This window comes from Triturus cristatus, chromosome 2_2 (genome assembly GCF_964204655.1).
Source record: "Triturus cristatus chromosome 2_2, aTriCri1.1, whole genome shotgun sequence".
Classification (NCBI taxonomy): Eukaryota; Metazoa; Chordata; class Amphibia; order Caudata; family Salamandridae; genus Triturus; species Triturus cristatus.
Window position 1 is genome coordinate 1,001,358,057 of NC_140582.1, and position 25,608 is coordinate 1,001,383,664.

At 44.6% G+C, this 25,608-nt stretch overlaps 1 protein-coding gene and 1 pseudogene across 1 annotated transcript in view; one reads left to right on the forward strand and one right to left on the reverse strand.

Annotated features, from left to right (window-relative positions):
* The window catches only part of LOC146863056 (TBC1 domain family member 1-like), a gene marked incomplete at its 5' end in the record, with an annotated part of 38,994 nt that extends 25,591 nt beyond the window's left edge, over positions 1-13,403 (reverse strand). Inside the window, 2 exons of the mRNA XM_085643142.1 lie at positions 11,771-13,202; positions 13,254-13,403. Of these exons, the coding sequence (XP_085499268.1) occupies positions 11,771-13,202; positions 13,254-13,403 (1,582 nt within the window). The remainder of the gene's footprint in view (positions 1-11,770; positions 13,203-13,253) is intronic.
* Position 13,404: 1 nt separating this feature from the next.
* On the forward strand, positions 13,405-17,372 carry LOC146863057 (TBC1 domain family member 1 pseudogene; annotated as a pseudogene).
* Positions 17,373-25,608: the final 8,236 nt, after the last annotated feature.

The window sequence follows — 25,608 nt, forward strand, 5'->3', positions numbered from 1 at the left end:
TTTCCTTTAATAAGTTTTATCGGGCACCCCCCCTCCCCCATTACGCCCCTGCCCCTGCATAAATGTTGGAGGCAGACGCACATGATTTGGGAGATGGGAGCTATACGCAATATTGAAATACAGATGGGTAAAAAGTAAAGAACATGGGATGTTATTCACCTTAAGGTTCTAACTGACATAATAGACAACTCAAACGTTGCTCTCTTTGTCTCTTGGATGTCACTCAGAACCCTTCTGTGAATTACATTCCCGCTATTCTCAGTTGCCCATGTATAATTCTATACATTATGTATGTCTTTCGTTAATCGTTTGGTCGGAAGAGCACTTCTGACCAGGCGGGGCGAGGGGTAGGTTCCCGGCACCAACTTCTGGACGATGTGATGTTAACTTTTTGCAACGTGCATTCCTCTGCCTGCTAGTGGAGGGAGTCTGACCATAACCCGAATTGGGTTTGTCAATTCTAAATTCATTGAAAAGGTACCTCATTGCTAGGTCTAAGAGTGCTTGGTTCACCTTTGAGTAACCAACCACTGTGTAGATAGTGTAGTATTCTTGGTCCTGACGAATTGCCACATGATTTCCTACACTTCAAGCGAGAAACATGTTGACCATTCACAATCAGTCACCTCTGACCATTATATCAGCGGTGAGACTATCTATGTTTTTAATTGAGACCAGTGGGCTCGCAGATTAAATTTGTTTTGGAGCACCACTGCGCCTCGTTTTATCCTTCCTACACCCTTCATTCACATCTACACCACAAGGTCCCGTACCCACACTTTACCTAACGGCTTGGGAAAAAGATCTCTGCCGAAGACCCCCTCATAAGCTGCCCCTCAGGCATTGCAGCGCCGGCCTGACGAGGAGAAAGCACTATGATGAAGGATGACACCCACCCAGGTGTGTGAAGACACCCTGTCTCTACTTTATGGTGGTGGTGTTGACCAACCCAGTCTCCTCTTCCACCTCACCCCATAGGAACTGCATACCTTTCTTCTTATATGTATTCGGTGGGCTTGTATGCTGGACCTTTAAGTGCCCGTGATCCCTCTTTTTTAAGAGTTACCTTGAACTATGTCACTTGATGGTTGGAGAGGCATGGCTTGGCCAAGCATCATGGAGATGCACCAGAGTGAACTCTTCTGTCGGCCCAGACAGCACCAGCTGCTGTGACTGCAATGAGGTCCCAGAATTCACAGGTTGGAGGCTGCTAAATCAGAACTGCAGTGGGCAGATACCACAACACAGCCCTAAAGCCTGCAATTTGACCGGGGAGCATGAAGGGACTTTGAGCACTCTGTGGAGTTCCTTCAAAATGGCACCCACAGCCTGACCAGTGTCCTGGAAGGCTGTGGCAGGCCTCATGGCAGGGCTCTGGGACATCGCAAGCATTAAACTGCTGCTGCTCGGTGAGCCCTTGCGGTCCCAGCTCCTCCTGTTAACTGATCCCCAAGTGTCTGACCTCCTATTTGCCTTTGGGTGGAGGCAGATTGAGGGCTGCAGAGCTGGTTCCACACCAGGTAGGCACCCTGACACAGCCTGACGGCCCACGACTGGGCCGAGAAGTGCACAGGAGGGGTGATCCGCTCCACTGGCACAATTTAACATATAGCTACAATTTAATCTGCAGCCTGGGGACTGGTTTGGACTCCCTTGGGCCCTCACCGCTGGACTCTAAGATGCTGTGTGGTAGAGAGGTGAGCTGCCCATTGGGCCATCGTAGCCCTAACCTGTCTGACAGAACTCTATAGGAGTACCCGATTCCTGGCTTCACCGACAGGCGGGGATGGGTTGAAGATGCTGGATTATGCATATTCCGTGGACTGCCAGTGGTAGATTCACTCATCGAGCTTACCCTTCCCACCCCTGTCTGAGTGATTGCTGACAGATTCCTCGACAAGCACAGCCACTGGGAAGGGCGGTAAAGGACCTGGAGGGTGCCCATCCACTCACCTTCTTTTCCTTTGACCTCTTTTCCCTCCATGAACGATAATTCAGCAAGTGGGGAGCACATAAGACGATCCTGCTGTTGTTGCTAGGAGGAGGAGCTGACAATTGATGACAATGGTGGTGTGCACGAGACTGCTCACTCCTCCTTACTGCACTGAGGATGTGTCTTATAGCAACTAGTTGTAAACCACCATCATGATCAGTAAGGGTGTGGGGGCCAACAAGTAGACTTCCCTCCTCCACTTCTGTCAGTGGCTGAAAGTTCTCATTTACTGACACCTTCCTCAATTTTACCCGCACTGTGGGCTCCTGGTTGCAGGTGCTCCTCTACAGGCAATGTAGGATGATAGTGGGGTGCCAATGCCAAATGACTTTTTTTTCCAAGTGAGGTGTCCTTCCTTTATGACTGATAGAGTGCCGACGCTGGGGAATAAGTGAGGAGTGACTCACCTGCACCTAGTACAGAGGATTGCTCTCCTCCTTACAGAGTTCCATGGCATGAGCTGCCTAGGAGCCATTGCCCTGTAATGGACAGAGTCCCAACTCCTGTTGACAGCTGCTTGTGCCGCCACTTCACCCTGCTCACCAGAGAAGATTACAAATGGAGGTGGATTACTGGGAGAGGCAAGCTTTTACATCAACCTAAAGAGGAGAGGCTTGTGACTGTATTTCAGCACCCCCTACAGAACCAGCAGAGAAGTAGGAATAACCAACAATTGATCAGAATACAGGGGGCAACAAGAATTCCTCCTTGGGCAGGAGCTATTCTATTTTTCCAGATGGACATGGCCAAAGCACCCAAAAAGCCCATAAGAGTGATGGAATGGCAGTGGCAAATCACATGGGCGTCACCATGTGTACAAGTGGATGCAAAATTCCCAGAGAAGTAGATTTAGAGGAGTCAGCTCAGATCAAACTAGACACGATCCTTGAGTCTATTTTAGAGAGCAGTCAAATTATGGGAGGCAAAGTTGATGCTCTAGCCATCGATCTTGGACTCTTATGCGGTGACTAGGGTAAGCTATCCTACAGAGTCCACCACACAGAATCAGTAATCCAAGAGTTGCAGCGCGAGACCTCTGACCTACAGAAGCAAATGCACAAATTGACCGACTGGGTCAACTTTTTAGAGGGCCACGCTGAAGAAGCAGAGGACAGGGCCAGAGGTAACACCTTCTTCAACATTGAGATGCCCAAGGAGACAGAAAAAGATAACCCCTACAACTCATCAAATCTTGGTTTGCTAACACTGTGGCTCCATAAGGGCTATCTGCCTGGTTTATTGTCAAGAGGGCCCACCAGATCCCAGTAAGAATTCCCCCACTGGGAGCCACTCTAAGATCCATGGTGACCAGGGTCCTCAAATTTCAGGATCCGGAGGTAATCATCCAGTATGTCAGGTGTCAGAATCCCGTTCAGAGGGCCATTGGGCAAGTAGGGGTTACTGGGCCCAACTGTAGGGGTTGAGGTCTTTTACCCCTGATGCCTTGGGCCAAACCCTGAGTCCTGAGCAACAGGGCCAAGTACCTCTTCAGCACTTAACTCTCAGGAATAGTATCCTTCAAGCAGTTCAAGGCTTCCTCTGAGAGAGGTGGATACAGGAGGGTGAACACAAGTTCACAACTCAAAATACACTCAGCAGCAGCAATAAACTATTGTATATTATTGCCCAGACAAATACTCACTTTTATGAAAAAAGAGTAGTATTTTATTTTACCTATATTAACAAAAAGGGTAATACGTCATTCACAAACAACTACACAATCAGCTTGAGACCAGGGCACTAGTGTTTTATAGGCAGTTCCGTATGTCCCTCTGCCTTCTGTGGTTATTCCCTATTCACTTTAGGCAACATCCAGTGTAAACCCTACTAGTAGTCCGAGTCTAAGGAGTCAACTCTCACTCTGTATCCAAGTTAAAAGTGTTCCAGTGCCGCAGAGCTATCTAGCAAGCAGGTTACCCCGGGGCTGACTGGCCTAAGTTCCTGAGCGTACCCCTTCTACGGGCACCAAAATGCCAGGGGCTGGTACAGATGGCACATGGCCCAGGTGGCCCAGGTGCGCTACTCTCGACAGTCCCTGAGTTCATCACTTGCGGTCATGCTCCTGGATCGACATGAGGTTCCTTGTAGCTCCTCCTGGCAAGGTAAGTCTTTGGTACATCCCATGGTGGGTAGAAGGTGGTGTAAAGTTCCTGATGCTGAGCCCTCATCCCGATGTAGGTGCATAGTGTTCCTACTGTGGCCTCACTCATTTGGCGCCTCTCCTGGTCAGGTCACACTTCTTCCTAGTCCCAGTAACCCACCCTGGCATACACAAACACGGTCACCATACCGCCACTGTACACGGTACCCACCCTATCATCACAGCAGATGCCTGTATTTCGTCCCATCCTGGCATACGGGGCACCGACCCGATTGGCACAGCACGTACCTGCACTGCAGCCCCTCCTGGAAAACAGGGTCACTGTTTCTTCACCATGTAAGGCCACAGCCCGCTCCAAATTGGCATATTTAATTTACTTATAAGTGCCTAGTAAAGTGGTACTACATGTACCCAGGGTCTGTAAGTTAAATTTTACTAATGGGCTTGCAGCACTTGGTGTGCCACCCACTTAATCAGCCATGCAAATCTGATACTGGTCTGCCACTGAAGCATGTTGGTGCAGTTTTAAATTGCTCTTTCGACCTGGCAGAATAAACCTTTTGCCAGGCCCAAACATTCCTTTTTAATACATATACGTCTCCCCTAGGGTAGGTCCTGGACAGTCCAGAGGTCAGGGTACAATGTTTTTAATAATTTGGATATGTGTTTTTAAGTTTTACTTGTCATGATAATGTAAATCTACTAAATGTGTTTTTCACTATTGCAAGGCTTGCCTCTCCCTTAGGATAACATTGGAGTTAGCTTAAATCATTTACTAAGCTGTAACTTCCAAATGGAAGCAGGCAACCAGTTCATGTGTATTGTATTTGGAATTGTAATGTACAGTCCTCTCTTATGGTAAAGTCTGCTTTTAAATTACAATTTTGAAAATTCCACTTTTAGAAAGTTGCCATTTTCCTGCCTTAGCCAGTTAGGGACTGCGACTGCGGCGGTGGCGGTCCTAGGTACTCCCACAACCTGACGGTGGTCCACCTGCCATATTTAGATTATGCAGCTATATACATGAGATGGCGGCTGCAGAAGTCTTCTTTGTTGGCATACAGTTCTCCATTGCCGTCATGCCAGCAAGTTTGCGCCAAGCCACTTTTTATGTTCCGTTGTGCTAGTGGTGTACTGGCGACTGAGTCCGGATGGAGTGAGGCAATGGTGGTGTGGAGACAGGTAAGTACTACTTATTTTCATCACAATACACATATATTTTGTGTATCTGTCAATATGTATATGTAGGTAATGTGTATTGCCCATATTTTTAACATCTAGCATTTCACACCAACAACATACACACACCACTGAATGTACACCTACACCTACCACAAAAGCCTACCTTAGATCCTGGCGACAACGGGGTGGCTGAGCATCGTGGTCAAGTAGCAGCAGCACAGGAAGGACCTGGACAATGGCGTTCAAGATGAAATCAGTGGTGAGACCCTGAAAAAAGGTACGTTTTCACCTCTTTTTCTTTGATTCTTCCAAATCAAGCTTGGAGATTTCCAGACCACAGTTGCCTCGACAGAAAGGCACATTGTATTCTAGACAGAGAGAAACTTGGCAGGACTCCCTCCAAAAGCTGCCTCTGCCTCTGATGCCGTCGACACGGGAGAAAGATCCTGACGGAGTCTACAGGGCTGCTGCGGTCTTCCTGCCAGTGATCAGCCAACATATAAATTGAGCGGGTGGACTGCCACGTCGGCAGGTAGGAAGACTGTGAAAAAAGGGGTGGTTAGTCAAAATATCGAGTTTTTAATATCGACCTACAATAATATCGAGTTGTTAATATCGTAGGGACAGAATATCGAAGTCAAGAATATCGATGGACAGAATATCGACCCCAAGGTAAGTAATATCGATGTAAATAATATCGAAGTACTTAATATCGATGTAAGTAATATCGTAAGCAAAAATATCGATGTCAATAATATCGATATTTATATGTATTTTAATTGTATGTTAAAGATTATTGTAATGTATTTTAATACATTTAAAAATAAATGTTTAGAGATTAATAATTATTTTAAAGTAAATTTAGCGTTTTAGTATCAGAGCGGGTTGTGGGTTTATAGGGGAATAGGGTGGGAAGTAATTTAATTATAATTAATGAATTAATATGTTTTGTTTAATTGGTATTTATGATTAATTAATTGTTAATTAAATTATTAATTGTAAATAATTTTATTAATTGGTTAATTATATTAGTTATAATTAGTTTATTATTAATATTTATTTATTGCGATTGTTAATTTATTTATTGTTAATTAATAATTAATTGGTGATTTATTTTTATTAAGTGATTAATTGATAATTAAATTAATTATGTGAATTTATATGTGTAGTGGGTTGTGGGTTTATAGGGGAATAGGGTGGGATGTAATTAAATTAAAATAATTAATGATATTGTTTTTTTATTTGTATTTATTATTAATTAATAGTTAATTAATTATTAATTGGTAATTAATTGTTATTAGTTAGTTAAATATAGTAAATATAAATAATTTATTATTTCATTTTATTTGTTGTTATTGCTAATTAATGTATTGTTAATTAATAATTAATTTGTGATTAATTGTAATTTGGTAGTTAATATGTATTAACTAGTAAATTAATAACTATATTAATTATGAAGAATGTATTATTAATTGTAAATTGATAGTTAAATTTATTGTGATTTTTGTATGTGTAGTGTGTTGTGTGTTAAAGGGGGAATTGTGTGGGATGTAATTTAATGTTATTTATTAAAATATTTAGTTTAAATTATTTGTATTTATTAATAATTATTTTGTAAAGTAATTATTAATATGCAATTTTTTAATAACAAATTATTTAATTGGTTATTATGTTCATTGAACCCCTACGCTATCCAGTGCTTTCCCAACTGTTTCACTATCTGGAGGGGGAATAGTAATTTGTACCCCTACGCTATCCAGCGCTTTCCCTACTGTTGCACTCTCTGGAGTGGGAATAGTAATTTTTACCCCTACGCTATCCTGCGCTTTCCCTACTGTTTCACTTACTGGAGTGGGAATAGTAATTTGTACCCCTACGCTATCCAGTGCTTTCCCTACTGTTGCCCTCTCTGGAGTGGGAATAGTAATTGTTACCCTTACGCTATCCAACACTTTCCCTACTGTTGGACTCTCTGGAGTTGGAATTGTAATTTTTACCCCTACGCTATCCAACGCTTTCCCTACTGTTGCACTCTTTGGAGTTGGAATAGTAATTTTTACCCCTACGCTATCCAACGCTTTCCCTACTGTTGCACTCTCTGGAGTTGGAATAGTTATTTTTACCCCTATGCTATCCAACACTTTCCCTACTGTTACACTCCCTGTAGTGGAAATAGTAATTTTTAGCCCTACGCTATCCAACATTTTCCTTACTGTTTTTTTTGTTGGAGTTGGAGTAGTAGTTTTATTTTCTCTGATATTTAATATGTTTTATATTATTTCAGCTAATGTAATATATCATTAATAATAAAAAAATATTCAAATTAAAATTATTCTTTTTTATTTGCTATATGTAATTATTTAATATTTATTAATGTTATTGTTTTATGTGTATAGATGTATTGGTAATTTTTTAACAAAATTAATAATTTATACGTTACTAAAATAATAATTAAAACTAATTATTTCGTAAGTATATATATTATATATTATATGTATATGTGTAATTAATGTTTTTATTAAATTATATATATTAATTATTAATTTTAAATATTATAAAATATATTTAATTATGTTTATTTTATTTATAAGTATTATTTGGTTTATTTTACATATATTTTTAAACTAAAGAAAAAACGATATTTTTTACTAAGGATATTTTTGACATCGATATTTAATTATCGATATTTTTGTACTTACCATGTTGTAGATAGGATGTCGATATTCTTGATATCGATATTTTTGTTCCGATATTTTTGTAGGTCGATATTGTGACCTTCGATATTTAGTCAGTGATTCCAAAAAAGGAATGGCGGGGCCAGTTCTGCCAAGATCTAAATAAGGGCCTTAGTGCCTACATCTTGTCTCTGGGTCACATAACAGGGTTTAGCAAGCAGTTGGGCTTTGTGTATTCCTCTTAGACAGCCATACAGAATAAAGAGCCTTGGTGTGCCTGGATAGGCCATCACTGGCAGGATGGGAGGGTGGAGCTGGGCATAGTCCTTCTTACACTTGAATAAGTTATGTCCTGTCTCATGCAAAGGGGTGCAGACTCCCTGTAGTTAATCTGAACCACTGCAGGGGATGCAGGAAATCTGTGTACTTCAAATGAAAACCTCTATACATTTCTCCCACTTCAAGGGAGGCACCTGGTATAAAATACTGAACTTCACACACCAACTCACCAGTACACCTATGGACCTGTGGAAACTCTGCCAGGAAGAAAGACTGCCATTCTGCCAAAAGGATTGCCACTCTGCTGGACCGCTGCCCTGCTAGACTACTGCCTTGCTGGACTGCTGCCTTACTGGATTTCTGCCCTGCTGCTCCTGCCTGAGTTGCAGGGACTGGGCCTGCAACTGAACCCAGGACTATGACAGTGACTCCAAGAGCTAGTCTTCTGGTCTCCTGCTCCGAGCCACAAGAAAATACCGGCTCTCAACCACCTGACCCAGCCCGCAGATCCAGCTGGATCCAGCCACTGGCTCCCAAGTGGTGCTCTGAGATCCTTGACCCTTAGTGTGGCTTACGTAGTGCTGAACTGAGGATTTTGGGCTCTTCACCACAGGGAACTGGCCCATTGGCGACAAAACATTATTGCTCACCCTGACTGCCAACCCGAAGTTCCGTCGACCTGATTCTTTGCACTACAGCATTATCTGCTCGCGGGGACCACCACCGCGAAGCTCTGGCCTGACCGTTAGTGATGATGACACAATATTGACACTACAGCACCTACCATCGGTGATGCCAAGCCGACTCTTTGCGCTACATCAACAACCATCAGCAATGCTTTGCTTCTCCTCATAGCCCCCTCCACCACGAACAGGACTCTTTGCGCTGCACTGAGAAGATAACTTTTTAGCAAGGTGAACCTGGTCCCTGTTTATGACCCTTGGCCTAAACTTGTGACTGTCTCCTGATCTCACATGCCCAGATACCCGCAAGTGGTGCTACGAGCTTTTTGCCACTATTTCAACTTCAATCTTTAAATTTGCATATCTCCAGTTCTGCTGATTGTGACAGATTGCTTTCAAGAAGACTAGAGGGCAAAGAAGTGGACATTTCAAAAGGAAGCAGACTCCCAACATAAACTTCAAAGATTCAGACTCTAAATCACAATTAGAGTGTGGAAGGGGACCTTGAAACCCCAAAAACTGTCCACTGACAGCAGCCAGTAAAGCTGTGTGAGGAGGATAAGCTCTGCAAGACGTCTGCCTTAGACCAGGACTGGAGGGCAAGGCCTGCTACTCTCCCTGGTGGTGATTGAACCCTTTGCTGCTTGGCTTTCAAGGGCTGGAAAGAAAAGAGGTATCCCAAATGGGGACTCATGTGATTTTCCCTCTGTGCAGGTGATTTACTGCTGTATATTTGAGATGTGGTGAGTGACCTTAACCCAATCATTATGAGCTCAAAAAAATCGGAAAAGGGTCTGGGTTGATGGAGAGTTGGGGAAAAACCTCCCTTTACCTGTTAGGACCACGGAACACCTCGATCTGGGAGGGCCCTGCTGAATTCCTTCCCAAATGAGAGTGTTCTACTTTCATGTACCTAGAGGTACAAATCTACCACACCAAGAGCGACATCTTAGAAGCCAATGTTGGGTGCACTATATTGTTTCTCAAGCTGTAAGTGGCCTTTTGGAGGTTCCTCCCACTCACAACAGCATTTGGAGTAGGCCATGGTTGGAGACCTGTTTGAAAGGAGGACACTAATCCCATTTGACTTGCTGACGGACATGACAGGACTTTCCCCTGGCTTGTTTTTTGAGATGCAGAGCCCTCTTAGCAGAAATGCGTGCACTATGGGGAGCTGCAGATACATGGCTACTTACAGGCTCTATTTTAACCCCTTCGGCGCTCATGACGGAACGGTTCCGTCATGAGCGTCGGTTGAGCTGTGCTCATGACGGAACCGTTCCGTCATGACCACGCCCGCGCAAGAAACGGTCAGCGCTGAGCGGGAATCGGCGCCGCATCGAAGGGGTTAAAGGACTCTGGTGGGAGTCGTATAACATGGCTATATAAATCCTTACTGGACATAAATGGAGTGACCCTACTGCAGCTGAAGCACAGATGAGAAACAGACTCAGACCATTCGATGTGTGTGAAGGACTGGGAGAAAATCTTAGAGTACCCAAAGAATGTCTCTTGGAACGCTAAACTTCAGCAAATCCAATATTACCAATCACTCAGAGCTTAATGTTCCCACACACTATTTGTAAATTACAGTTACACTGACTGATTAATTGCCCTGCTGCCATGTAGGCACAAAAGGATTCCTCCACATGATCTGGGACAGCCCATGTATCACACAGTTCAAGAGCAGGGTTGGTAATACATTGAGAAGATGGCAGAGAGGAGGCACTATATAATGCTTGATGCCTGTATTCTGTGCCTGCCCTCCCCCACCCCAAATTGGGCAAGACAGGGACATGATTTACAGATTTACTATTAATCCTAGCTAAAAGAGCCACAATGATGCCATGGAAATCTACTATTGGTCCCCATATTAGACAATGGGAGTCATCAGCAGTGAAATGTGCAGGGAGTAAAAGTACAGAGCCACTCAGAGAAGAGGCCAGGGGTCTACCAAAAAGTCCTTATCATGGGAGAATGGGGTGAATTGTATCTGTCCTTCTATCAAGAAATAAAAGATAATGGGAAACACCCATAGCGTGGGCATGGATATTCTTATTACTTCTGTTTTAATGGCCATTGGGGGGGAGGGTGCAGAAGTATATCCAGGGTTCATATAATGAGCCTGAGCCATCTCTTGATCTTCACTGCTACTGCGTATATTTACCATCTGATGTATGGTTCTTTCCCATACCTTGTGATGAAGCTCCTCTCCAATGCACTAAAAGCAGTCAATACTCAATGTACGCATAATAGTGCATGTAAACCCAAAAAGGACACTGTTCCTGTGGCCAGGCGCAAAAAGTCACCCATGCCCAAAAAGAAGAGAAAAGGAAAAAGGGTGAAAGGAAATCCTAGGTGGAGGACCCACTCAACTAATGGAAGACCACTCTTTGTCCTTTAATGCCCTCACACACCCCAAAGGGTGTCATGCTTCATCATCGGGCAGTGCTTCTCGTAGGGCCGGCGCTGCAATTCCCTACGGGCCCCCGAAGGGTCACTTTATCGGAGATCTTTTAAGGACTGCCGGATGATGAATGCGGGTGTGGGGGGAGTGGGCCCTCTGTGGAGGATAGAAACAGTGCATGCAATTGTGTGAAAAATTAATAAAGGGTCATCATGCAGCCAATGTAAAACAGATGTACCCTTAGCAGAATCTGACTGCTAAATAAAATGTTCCCCTGAAGGCATACTATGCCCAGGTGTCGTTGGTCATAGGTTGACATGTTTCGCGCCTCTATCGCCATAAGGGTCGTTTGCACTTCTTCAGGACCAGAACTACAATGAAAGTGCACGTGAAACACAAAAAGTAAAATGCCCTCCATGCAGATCAGGGCGGTAACCTGTATACCCTCACTGTGGTTACAGCGTAATGATGAGAGCCGCTCCTGATCAGCACCTCCTTCATATCGGTTTGGAGAATCAAAGGATTTCTGCGGTGTTGCTACACGAAGGAATATCTGCTGTCTCCATGAATGTCTCCGAGTTCTTACTGGGCTTTCACTGTTAATGTCCGCTTCATCTGGCTTACAACCCAAATCATCCTGCTTGTGAGGGGACTCGGTGCTCAGCGAGTGAAACCGTGTGAGTTTTCTTTGTGAAACCGATGGAGCTCGCTCGACTATATCCACGCTCTCTGTCCTCTGGACCGGGAGGTGGCTCAGCGTGTTCGCCCTCCGTCGGAAGGCTGGGTGGCAGAGTTCCTCAGACTGAGAAGAACATTCACTCTTACTGTCCTGGGAGAGGTTTCCCACAGACCCAAGAGGCTTCAGTGGGGACTCAGGAAGGTCCTCAGCTTCTGCATCACTGATCAACTGTTCAGTGCTTGCACTGTGCAATGAACCAGTCAAAGGGTTGTCAAAATCCAAACTTCCAGATGTTTGCTGCTGTATTCTGGCTTTACTACCCCTTGATAAAATATTTTCTAAAGATTCTGTCAAAGATCGCTTGGCCTTGCTTGTCAGCATATCAAGTCGGAACCGTGGGCCAAAGCTCGGCAGCTCCGGGGCAGAATGGTCTGTTTGCGACGCCTGCTTCGTCTCCCAACTGTGGGTGTGGCTTTTCTGTTTCTCCTCGTACAAGCACCGCAGGATAGAAATGATCATCTCATTCTCTTTCTGGTCAGATCTTGGTCTAATTTTCTGAACTTCTTCAAAAACTGAAGCTTGCTCCTGATTATTTAGCATTGTCAGGTGCTTCTGGAGCTCCAATCTAGTTTTTGCTGGATGAAGTCCTTCTATCTTCTCACACAGTTTCTGCAGACCTTGCATTGGGCATCCTTCACATACCTGGACCTGGACTTTCGAGTGTTGATGTGATGCTGCTACGGTGAAGGCCTGCTTCAGCGTCAGCATAATTTCATCCACCAAAGCTTTGTTTGTACACTGAAAAATGTAACAGACAAAATGGAATCCTCCATTGTCTAAAGGCTCGCGGCAGATAAACCCAAAATGATCCACATGTTGGATTCCCTGAGAGCAGAAGGAAATTTCTTTGAAGTTTTTCTCTATGGCAATTTTTTTGGTGTCAGGGCTGATCAAGTAAACTTCCGACTGGGCGATCGTAAACAGCATAGTTCGATTTCCTTCGATATCCGTTGGCTGTAAAAAATTCCGTCCCTGCGTTGCTGGGGTTTCGATATCTAATGATACTTCCTGCTCCTCAAAAGAGCCAGAAAGACTACTGCTGCCACTTTCTTTCCATGCCTTTTTTGAAGCCCAACTTCGTAGCCCAGGCTGAGACGAGGATTTTCGGAATGGCTTATTATCATCTTCTTCACTGAAAGGAGACTGGAACATGGACCGAAATGTCGTGTGCTTCAAGAATCCCAGATCACTGACAGTTTCTTCCTCTTGAGAACCCAAATTGTCATCAGTTATTTTGGTATTACTGACATGGTTAAATTTTTCAATGCACTCATCAATAAGTGCTGGAGGGGGCTTCTTATGGGCCACAGTCACTCGTCCACAGAACAGCACCTCAAACTTTTTTTGCCAGGCTGGAAAAGTAGCTCGCCAAGAAGAATCCCAAGCTCGTCTCTCCGATGTTGATGATGCTTTTGCTAAAAATGTTGAGGTGCTGTTCTGTGGACGAGTGACTGTGGCCCATAAGAAGCCCCCTCCAACACTTATTGATGAGTGCATTGAAAAATGTAACCATGTCAGTAATACCAAAAAAACTGATGACAATTTGGGTTCTCAAGAGGAAGAAACTGTCAGTGATCTGGGATTCTTGAAGCACACGACATTTCGGTCCATGTTCCAGCATCCTTTCAGTGAAGATGATAATAAGCCATTCCGAAAATCCTCGTCTCAGCCTGGGCTACGAAGTTGGGCTTCAAAAAAGGCATGGAAAGAAAGTGGCAGCAGTAGTCTTCCTGGCTCTTTTGAGGAGCAGGAAGTATCATTAGATATCGAAACCCCAGCAACGCAGGGACGGAATTTTGTACAGCCAACGGATATCGAAGGAAATCGAACTATGCTGTTTACGATCGCCCAGTCGGAAGTTTACTTGATCAGCCCTGACACCAAAAAAATTGCCATAGAGAAAAACTTTAAAGAAATTTCCTTCTGCTCTCAGGGAATCCGACATGTGGATCATTTTGGGTTTATCTGCCGCGAGCCTTTAGACAATGGAGGATTCCATTTTGTCTGTTACGTTTTTCAGTGTACAAACAAAGCTTTGGTGGATGAAATTATGCTGACGCTGAAGCAGGCCTTCACCGTAGCAGCATCACATCAACACTCGAAAGTCCAGGTCCAGGTATGCGAAGGATGCCCAATGCAAGGTCTGCAGAAACTGTGTGAGAAGATAGAAGGACTTCATCCAGCAAAAACTAGATTGGAGTTCCAGAAGCACCTGACAATGCTAAATAATCAGGAGCAAGCTTCAGTTTTTGAAGAAGTTCAGAAAATTAGACCAAGATCTGACCAGAAAGAGAATGAGATGATCATTTCTATCCTGCGGTGCTTGTACGAGGAGAAACAGAAAAGCCACACCCACAGTTGGGAGACGAAGCAGGCGTCGCAAACAGACCATTCTGCCCCGGAGCTGCCGAGCTTTGGCCCACAGTTCCGACTTGATATGCTGACAATCAAGGCCAAGCGATCTTTGACAGAATCTTTAGAAAATATTTTATCAAGGGGTAGTAAAGCCAGAATACAGCAGCAAACATCTGGAAGTTTGGATTTTGACAACCCTTTGACTGGTTTATTGCACAGTGCAAGCACTGAACAGTTGACCAGTGATGCAGAAGCTGAGGACCTTCCTGAGTCCCCACTGAAGCCTCATGGGTCTGTGGGAAACCTCTCCCAGGACAGTAAGAGTGAATGTTCTTCTCAGTCTGAGGAACTCTGCCACCCAGCCTTCCGACGGAGGGCGAACACGCTGAGCCACCTCCCGGTCCAGAGGACAGAGAGCGTGGATATAGTCGAGCGAGCTCCATCGGTTTCACAAAGAAAACTCACACGGTATCACTCGCTGAGCACCGAGTCCCCTCACAAGCAGGATGATTTGGGTTGTAAGCCAGATGAAGCGGACATTAACAGTGAAAGCCCAGTAAGAACTCGGAGACATTCATGGAGACAGCAGATATTCCTTCGTGTAGCAACACCGCAGAAATCCTTTGATTCTCCAAACCGATATGAAGGAGGTGCTGATCAGGAGCGGCTCTCATCATTACGCTGTAACCACAGTGAGGGTATACAGGTTACCGCCCTGATCTGCATGGAGGGCATTTTACTTTTTGTGTTTCACGTGCACTTTCATTGTAGTTCTGGTCCTGAAGAAGCGCAAACGACTCTTATGGCGATAGAGGCACGAAACATGTCGACCTATGACCAACGACACCTGGGCATAGTATGCCTTCAGGGGAACATTTTATTTAGCAGTCAGATTCTGCTAAGGGTACATCTGTTTTACATTGGCTGCATGATGACCCTTTATTAATTTTTCACACAATTGCATGCACTGTTTCTATCCTCCACAGAGGACCCACTCCCCACACACCCGCATGCATCATCCGGCAGTCCTTAAAAGATTTCCGACAAAGTGACCCTTCGGGGGCCCATAGGGAATTGCAGCGCCGGCCCTACGAGGAGCACTGCCCGATGATGAAGCATGACACCCTTTGGGGTGTGTGAGGGCATTAAAGGACAAAGAGTGGTCTTCCATTAGTTGAGTGGGTCCTCCACCTAGGATTTCCTTTCACTCTTTTTCCTTTTCTCTTCTTTTTGGGCATGGGTGACTTTTTGCGCCTGGCCACAGGAACAGTGTCCTTTTTGGGTTTACATGTTACTATAGGGAGCATGGACACTGGGCCTTAATTAGCTCTCTGGTCCCCCCTCTCTCTCTTTTTTTGTGATACGCATAATAGTGCAGCCTAGCTATTAAGGGTGTTAATTTGCTTTTACACTGGGTGTGACACATGTTCAGCAGTCTCTTCGATAGAAAAATGCACTTCACCTGGTCAGTAACATTGTAGGGACACCCTACCTATGCTCAACTACATTAATATCACAAGGATGGTACCTAATAACTTGATTAGGATGGTTGTTGTTATCTTGTGAACAGATGACTCAGCGAATTTACTTTGTTAACGCACCTTGGCTAAGTCAAGATGTATTTGCTATTGTTATTTCACTTCAATTATGTATTTTGTATTACCAAGAAATGCAAAATAAAAAATGTTTTCTAAAATGTCAGTTGAAGGTTGGATTTGTGAAGTGAGGACACACTGCTCTTGTCCTGCACATATAAGAAATTGCCTCTTCTCTCTGCCTTCCTCTTTATAGCCAGAACCGCACAAGGGTGAACCTCACCGAAGGGACAGGGAATTTCAATTGCCCCATACCTACAAAAGTGAATCCTACAGAATTCCATTAAATAAAAACTCACAGCACAACCCCTCTGATATGTTTAATATCCCCGGACATGCCCTATCTCTTACTCATTTCTCGAAAGAAATAGGGGCATTACTCAGAAAGTAAAAAGTGAGCACACTTGACATGCACCATTTGTGTGCAAACTTAAGGGTTAGTACAGCAATCGAACGCACATCCTGTCCTTTTCCACCTGGATGAACGAGAAAGAGAGCAATAGACGTTGTCAACGCCAACAATAGAGCTGATGACAGACTGCAGGGATAAGGCTTTATGGGACGGGAGAGCCCGCGAGTACAGCAAGCTGTAAACTTGGGGGCGATCCGCCCTGCGGTATGTGATGAATGTTCATCCTGGTTTACCCCCCTTGAATCCTGACAAGTGGGGCTTGGAGGCGCTCTCGTCCGTCTGCAGCGCTGTCTGCGAGGAGCGGCTCCGCCAGCGCCGGGCTCTTCCCAGGCCAGCCAAGCCCTTCTTGGGCGCAGCCCAGAGCCCGCCTGACATCTTGAAGCTTAAATAACCGTGAGGCATTGTTACTCCCTGGCAGCAAAGTGCCTCGCTCCGCCTGATTGGGCTAATTGCTTTGAAATAGGATATATTATCTATAATTAGAGAGATCTTGGAGGAGACGGCCTGCCTCGGCTTTCATCTTTTCCAAGTGCATCATAATGTCGCGATCAAATTAATTTGGGCCACTTGAAATAGTGCATTCCTTTCAGGCCCGGCTCTTAAAGGGACAATGACGCCTTTTCACTCACAATTACTACTCTGGGAATCCTTTGGAGAGCCCGCCGGACGGCTGCACCCTTTGCGGTCCTCCGTCCTGAGTGTATTTTGAATCCCCCCTAATGGGTGTGTTTGTATGCACGCTTGTATCCAGGGTGCCTGTTTGTGCTCATGTTGAATTCTATGTTTATGTTTGTGCTTTTACATATGTGTGTGTCTAGTTCCTTTCATGCCCGCTTAGTTTCCTATTTGTGTGCGTTTCGTCTTGTGTTACAGGTACACCCACGTTTGTATGTATCGTTTGAATTGGCTTCTCTGTTGGGGATGTTTGACAAATTTGACGATGTTTTGTGAGAAAGCTTTAAACGTGTTTGCGCCTGGTTTCTGTGTTTTGTATATGAGTTCGATTGTGTATAGAGTACCTTCGTGTAAGCGTGTATATGCAGTACTGGTGTGTGTTTGTGCGCGCGCGCGCTCGTGCGGTTGTGTGCGTGAAGACAAACCTTCTGAGAGAGAATTTGGGCCCACATTGAGTAAGCTTTTGCACGGTCCTTGCCCCGCGCAAGGCCATGCTAGGCAACACAAAGGCTTCATTAAGTAAGCTTTACAAAGACACACAAGAGAGTTCCACCGCCTTGCATGACTTTCTAAAGAAAGGTAACACAAGTAGTGGCTTGTGCTGTTGTGTTACATTTCGTAGTGGTAGGCATTCCATGGGTGGAGCGAGAGCATTCCCGTGCATACACCCAGAGAATGTGAAGAAATCCCAGATTTACTGAAATCAGTAAACCTAGGATAGTGCAAAAATGGTGTGCCAACCTGACCATGGCGTAACTAGGAGAAATATGCTCATTTCTCCTCGTTACATCCTCTTTCTATGCGTTATGTATTCTGCATGACGCATAGAAAGTGGAAATTACCTCTTAGGTTTCGTTTTGGGGCAAAAAGGGATCCCTTTCTGTACATAAATAATCTTGCTCTTAAAGAAGATCTCTTTGCACTGTGGTGCAAGGGTGTCTGTGTCGGCACTAGACAGCCTCAAGCGTGCCAGGGCAGTAGAGAGCTCACGAACGTCATATAATAGAAATGGTGCTGTTTAGCTCTCTTCCAGCTTTCATGACCTTTTCGTAAAAAGGGGCCATGGGAGTTATTTACAAGTTTTTGCCGTAGGGCAGCGCCGCTGGCCTACCTGCCGCGCTGCTCTATGGCACAAGAAAAGGGCAGGAATGTGCAGTTTCTTTCAGATACTGCGCATTCCTTTCCCTTTCCCCTGCACTGGCGCACAATGGGCTGCCCTGCGCCAATGCAGGCACCTTTGTGCCAGGGTGCAAGGGTGCCTGCACCATGCCTCAAGAGGGTTTTTCCTCTTTTTATGTGCAGCATTCTGCAGCACAATTCTGCAGCACACATATGAAAAGGAAAAACGAGGAGAAAGAAAGGTATTTCTCTTCATTGCGCCTCCCTTACATCTCCCCGGGGGAGGTGTAGGTTTTTGGTGCTGCCCCGGAAGTACATTCCCAGTAAATCTGGGGCAGGAAACGCCCACAGGAACATCCACTGCATGCCCCTTTAATGCATTAAAGGGAACGATATTTGCAAGGCCGCATTAAGCCACACAAAGTGGCTTTGTGCTGCCTGGTAAATATGGAGCAGACCCCAGCTTCACCAGAGCGTCGCAAAGATGATGCTCCGGTGGCGCAACCTCATTATAAATTAGGCCCCTAGTAAGGGACGGACTGGCCGTAGCAGGCACTGGGTGTTGCCCCGGTGGGCCGCCAGGGAGCGGGCAGGTTTTGGGCCCCCAGGGGCATTTTTGTTACCGGGCCGGTATTATCAGGCCCCTGTAACAAAATCGGGCCTAGCAAACAGCTCAGTCGCTCCCCCCCCCCACACACCCCAAGGGGGGCCAGCCGAGCAGTTTGCCAGAGCTGGTTTCTGTTCCCAGTCCGCCCTGCCCCTAGTGTTTACATTAACACCTCCTTTAAAATGCCCATGTTTCAGTGGTGCCACCCTTTATGGTATTAACCCTGGTAAATAGCAACATGGACTTCTCTCAGGGAACATTTACCACTATCCTGAAACGGGGTGTAAAATTTAACTTTAGTGGGTTTACGAAAAAAAAAAACGTTTAGTGGGTTCACGTCTTTAAGACAACAATTTACCCTGAGTATCATCGTGGTGGAAGGCAGGATACAAATACAACTAAGGTGCGTGTAAGTTTGTGTGTGTTAAAGAGAGAGAGCGGGAGCCTCAGTAATATAATCCGTATATTTATTTACACACAACATACTGCATGGGCTATATTTGCCTGTTCCCCCTCCCCCCCCACACACACACGCACATAAGCAGCAACTCGCCTTGAAACAGACATCTGTGTGGTTTGTGATTGTACATCGTGCACATTTCTTTCTAGGGATCACATATCACATTTTTGTGCGTGGGGATTCGTGGACGTAAGTGGGTGAATGCCTGATCCATCTTCCCACGCAGGACCATTTCCCCAAACCTCTGGGGTGTCTCACGATCTAAAGACATCGGTTCCTGTGCTTTCCGGGACGCCCCTTGTCCCGTGTTTCGGGGTGTCTCCTTGCGGCACGGGGTGTCTCCTCGCTTTCGTTCCGTGATACCTGCGCACTGCTGCCCTCATTTTTTTTCTTTTTATGGAGTGCTTCGCTGACAGCTTCTAAATCTGGTGCTGCCTGTCATGCCCTGTCTCCGGGAGCCCGGCACAAAAGCCCCCTTTCTTGTGCACTCCCTTTGCTACCTCTGCTCGCAGTCACCGCGAGGTAGCGCGCACAAAGGGGCCAACAATGCCCGGCGTTGGCTCCGAGAGGCCTTTCTCCTTCCAAGCATCGTTTGTTGCATTCTCATTGAAATAAAACGCTCTGGGTAATCGTTTTCAGAGCACATTCATTATATTAAAGGGGCTGTTTAGGATGCTAATTGCCCAATATTGTTATCTAGCGCCAGTGCCCTACTGCGCGTCACATTTTCCAATCCAAACACTGGGCTGCAACAAAAACCAGACGAGAATGGGATCAATGGCGCCCCCTCCCCTCCCCTGACCCACACCCCCTCTCTTGACCAGAGCTCCTCCGCTCTGATCTCACAAAGAGGAAATGTCAGAGAGCAGCCAGGGCTGCTGGGAGCGGAGATCGGAGATAAAAGCGCAGATCAAATTGTCCGGTTCGATGTGCGCCCATCGCAGGGGCTTTTGCTTTCAAGAGGGTCGGATGTTAACAAGATTTTATTGACCAAGACTTATCTCCCGCAAAAAGTGCCTGGTGAAGAGACCCGCCGCTACCAAACAGACACAAACACACTGGCACGTATCAGTTGTCAGGCCACAAGAACAGGCACTGAGGCACACACGTAGCAGCACATATTAGCCGGCAATCCATAACAACAGGCACAAACACAGTAGCACACATCAGTTGACAATCCATAACAACAGGCACAAACACAGTAGCACACATCAGTTGGCAAACCATAACAACAGGCACAAACACAGTAGCACACATCAATTGACAATCCATAACAACAGGCACAAACACAATAGCACATATCAGTTGACAGACTATAACAATAGGCACAAAGACTAGCACATATTAGTTGACAGACTAACAACAGGCACACACCACTTGACAGACACTAACAACAGGCACAGACACTTTAGCATATATCAGTTGACAAACCATAACAGGCACAAATATACAAGCAAATATCAATTGACTGACCATAACAAAAGACCCAAACATATTAACACATATCAGTTGACAGAACATAACAGCAGCCACAAACATGCTAACTAGCAGTTATCAGTTGACAGAACGTAACAACAGGCACAAATATGCTAGCACGTATAAGTTGACAGACCCTAATAACAGGCACAAACACACAAACACATTTCAGTTGGCAGACCATAATGCTGGTGACCAACCTCACACAAGTATAGTCTGTAGATATCTCATTAGTTTGATATAGGCGGGCTCAAAGAAATGGGTGAGCTGTGTCCACATGGGCGTTTGGTGGCACATGGACTAAGAAGTCTGGATTCCCGTGCAGTTTTTTTCCTATGACCATCTGTACACGGGATTTGGGGATATTGGGCCATATGTAGGTAGCTAAATACCGGTCGGTAACGGCCGAAATTCGGTAAATATCCCGTTACCGACCAGTATTTAGTCAAGTGAGATGTAGGAGGCCAAAAACCACTTTTCGGTAAATATGAATCGGTAAATACCGATTCGGTATTTACCGATTCAGTAAATGCCACTTCGAAATATACCGATTCGGTAAATACCACCTCGGTATTTACCGAATCGGTAAATTTCGATTCTTGAATACCGAATGTTACCGATTCGGTAATTATTACCGAATGATTACCTACATATAACTTACCGATTCATAAATACCGATTCGGTAAAATTCGGTATTTATGAATCGGTAAAATATATTTACCTACATATGGCCCATTGTGTTTGGTTTGGTGTAAAGTAAACATTGTCACCACACACCTTGCAATTAAACTATCAGGTACACCGAAATCAAACTTGAATCAATTTTAAGAAACATCTTTCAATACTGGGATATGTGGTGGGGCTATTGTTCTTCCATGTTTGAGGGCCCTTGCCATGACCTTGGGGGGAGGGGGTCACACCTAATGCAACAGTTCATACCATTCTCTCTATACGAACTATGCTCCCTTTCACTGGATTAATACTTTAGCCAGATCTCTTTTTCAGGACATGGCTCCTAGGTCTCCTTGGTCCATTGCTGATGAGCTGCAGCAGTCCAGGTTTTTAGTTTGAATTCTGGAACGCATAGGCCTGATTTTATAATGAGAAGCAAAAGTACAAGACCCAGAATCCAACGAAAATAAAAAACAGGACTAGCACAGCCAGCCACGCTTGTACCTGTGAGACTTGGCTTTCAACAAAATAAAACCCCACCCTCTAATGCCACTGTGTGAATTTAGCCTTATGATCTGCCCTATTGATTATTTGTTGCAAGACCCTGTACAGCGCTGCACTGCCTCTGGGCTAGGTTCATGCAATACAAACACTACAAACATACATACGTGATTTCCAGAATTTCTAAATAATTAACAGCGCAGTGTGTGTGGAATAGTCTTGGCTTGTGTTTGTAATGCATATATTCTTATCAGTGGGGTAACACAAGGGACCAGAGATAAAACTACTGGGACAAGCTACAATGGATAATCATGAAAATCATGAAGATTATGCACACATGTGTAATAATATATATATATATATATATATATATATATATATATATATATATATATATATATATATATATATATATATTACCTACTGGCGATAGCCAGTAGGTAGTTATAGTTAGGACCACGTTTCCATAGGAAAACCTCAACATTCTATTTTGAATAACTTTGGCGCCGGTCGACGAATCCTCGCGAATTTCTCAAAATAGGTGGGGCGCTACGCTCCGCTCCTACCCTGAAAGTCTCGGGGGGATCCGTCAAGCGGGGGCTGAGATAAAAGGGGGGTCCCAAAACGCGTTTTTCCCATGCATTTTTCCATAGGACCTTTAGAACGAGCTACAGCCCGAACGGCTGAACAGAATTACTAGAAATTTGGCAGAGAGGTAGTCCCTAGGTCAAGGAAGTGCCTTTTGTAGGTTTGGTGTAAATCTGTTCAGTAGATTCTGAGAAAATAGCCTTTAAATCAATATATATATCTGAGCCAGCTTACGGTACGCTTACCGTACGCTTACGGTAAGCGTACGGTGGCGTGCGCGAGCGCGATTCTGATTGGCTCTTAGATCTTAGTAAACATTACCTACTGGCGATAGCCAGTAGGTAGTTATAGTTAGGACCACGTTTCCATAGGAAAACCTCAACATTCTATTTTGAATAACTTTGGCGCCGGTCGACGAATCCTCGCGAATTTCTCAAAATAGGTGGGGCGCTACGCTCCGCTCCTACCCTGAAAGTCTCGGGGGGATCCGTCAAGCGGGGGCTGAGATAAAAGGGGGGTCCCAAAACGCGTTTTTCCCATGCATTTTTCCATAGGACCTTTAGAACGAGCTACAGCCCGAACGGCTGAACAGAATTACTAGAAATTTGGCAGAGAGGTAGTCCCTAGGTCAAGGAAGTGCCTTTTGTAGGTTTGGTGTAAATCTGTTCAGTAGATTCTGAGAAAATAGCCTTTAAATCAATATATATATCTGAGCCAGCTTACGGTACGCTTACCGTACGCTTACGGTAAGCGTACGGTGGCGTGCGCGAGCGCGATTCTGATTGGCTCTTAGATCTTAGTAAACATTCGAATCGGCCGAAACCAGGAAGCGGCGGCCGCCATTTTGTCTCTCGCACTGAGTGTTGTTTATCAAACATGATGGCCAAAAACATGTTACGGGGCTGTTTTGACAACTCCCTCCCACATAGTCATGTTGAGGGAGTCCCCAAACATCCCCCAAGTGCAAAAACGGTTTTATTTTTTTTTCGGCAATTTCGCGGGGTACGCTTACCGTACGCTTACCGTAAGCGTACGGTAAAAAAATAAAAATAAAAAAAACACTATCCACACTTACCCCACCCCCTGTGCTTTTGGTGGCCGAAGGCCACCAAATGTACAGGGCTTATGTTAAGGGCAAAAAACACTATCCACACTTACCCCACCCCCTGTGCTTTTGGTGGCCGAAGGCCACCAAATGTACAGGGCTTATTATAAGGGAAAAAAACTTAGCATTTAAAAAACCGTACTAATTCACTGAAAAAACCATAGGTTTCACACACGTTATAGTTAGGAATTAGCATTTAAAAAACCTTGCAAATTCACTGAAAAAACCATAGGTTTCACACATGTTATAGTTAGTGGAAATTTTACTGATAAAAAACCAATGAAATTCCCCCGTTATAGTTAGTGCAGGCAACTATAACTCACGCGACTGCAATCCTCTGCTGATGACATATGTGTCTTTATGAAAAAAAAATATTTGTAATATATGTATAGCTAAAAATGTATGGAAGAAGACATGGGCAAATAAGTGTCTAAATACAGTATTAGCATCAGCAGAGGATTGCGGTCGCGTGAGTTATAGTTGCCTGCACTAACTATAACGGGGGAATTTCATTGGTTTTTTATCAGTAAAATTTCCACTAACTATAACATGTGTGAAACCTATGGTTTTTTCAGTGAATATATATATATATATATATATATTTACACATACATACATTTTTAACAGACTTAAAATAAAATATTACAACAGTTTGTGGATGTTTGGTAGTCTTCGGAGTGTCTCAATTGCTCCAGTTCTCCTCTTCACAACACTCTCTTCTCTCAATCAGTCATTCTCTTTTTCTCATCATATCTTTCTGAAACACTCCATAGCAAATCCCACACCTCAACACTTTCTTTCTTCTTCAGCGCCCTCTTTTCACTCTCTGCTGCATGTACTTCCTTGAATCTCCGTCATTTCGCTCCTCACATACACAATGCACCCACTCACCTGTAAACATTACATTTTCTTTAAATTTCGCCTGGCAATATTTTGACTTCTACATATCTCCTTCGTGTATTTTCCCATTGAGTCACATTTACAATTGGTTCACCTTACCATTGCTCTCTGCGCTCTGCAAAGAGGCCAAGGATTGGATGACCACGTATTCTGCGCTCTGCAAAGAGGCCAAGGATTGGATGAGCACATATTCAGAACCGCTTTAATAAATTACTGACAGGCACTGTGAGAAACTAGCACTGCCTTTGGCCTGCACTCCACAGGTATCATTCATGTCCCATTCAAAACACCCTACCAACCCAACCTGAAATCACACAGATACACAGAGGATGCTCTTCACAGTACTCACTATACATGGGTAATGTGATGTGTTGCATGGAAGCAACACAGAAACTCGCCATCCTTGAAAAAGGAGATACTTCTATGGAAGCGCGAGTCAGCAGAAAGGTCAAACATTTTTGCATATTTATATAGCGCGAACTCGACCCGAAGGTATTGGAGCGCTTTGCATGAGCCCCGTATTTACATTACACATTCAGGAACGGGGAGATTAAGGGCCATATGTAGGTAAATTACATTTACCGATTCTTAAATACCGAATTTTACCGATTCGGTATTTATGAATCGGTAAATGTAATGTAGGTGAAAAAATACCGATTCGGAAAAGTTTCGGTATTTTAGAATCGGTATTTACCGATTCGGTAATGGTAACTTGTTTCCCATTGATTCCTATGGGCCAGGAGGCCCATAGGAATCAATGGGAAGCCAGTTACCATTACCGAATCGGTAAATACCGATTCGGTAATGGGGGGAGCACAATCAAGGGTGGTAGGGTGTCACAGTGACACCCTGTTGCACCCCTGATTCCTGCATGTGTGCACATGTGGCACACATACATGCCCTAAGGGCATGTATGTCTGCCACATTGCACACATCTAAGGGCCAAATAATGCATTTCCTAAGACATTCGGCATTTACCACCAACTTTCAGTTGGTGGTAAATAACGAATCCACACTACACCCACACACTCCCCCTACATCTCATTTCAGGATTCGGTATTTACCGAATCGGTAAAATTACTGA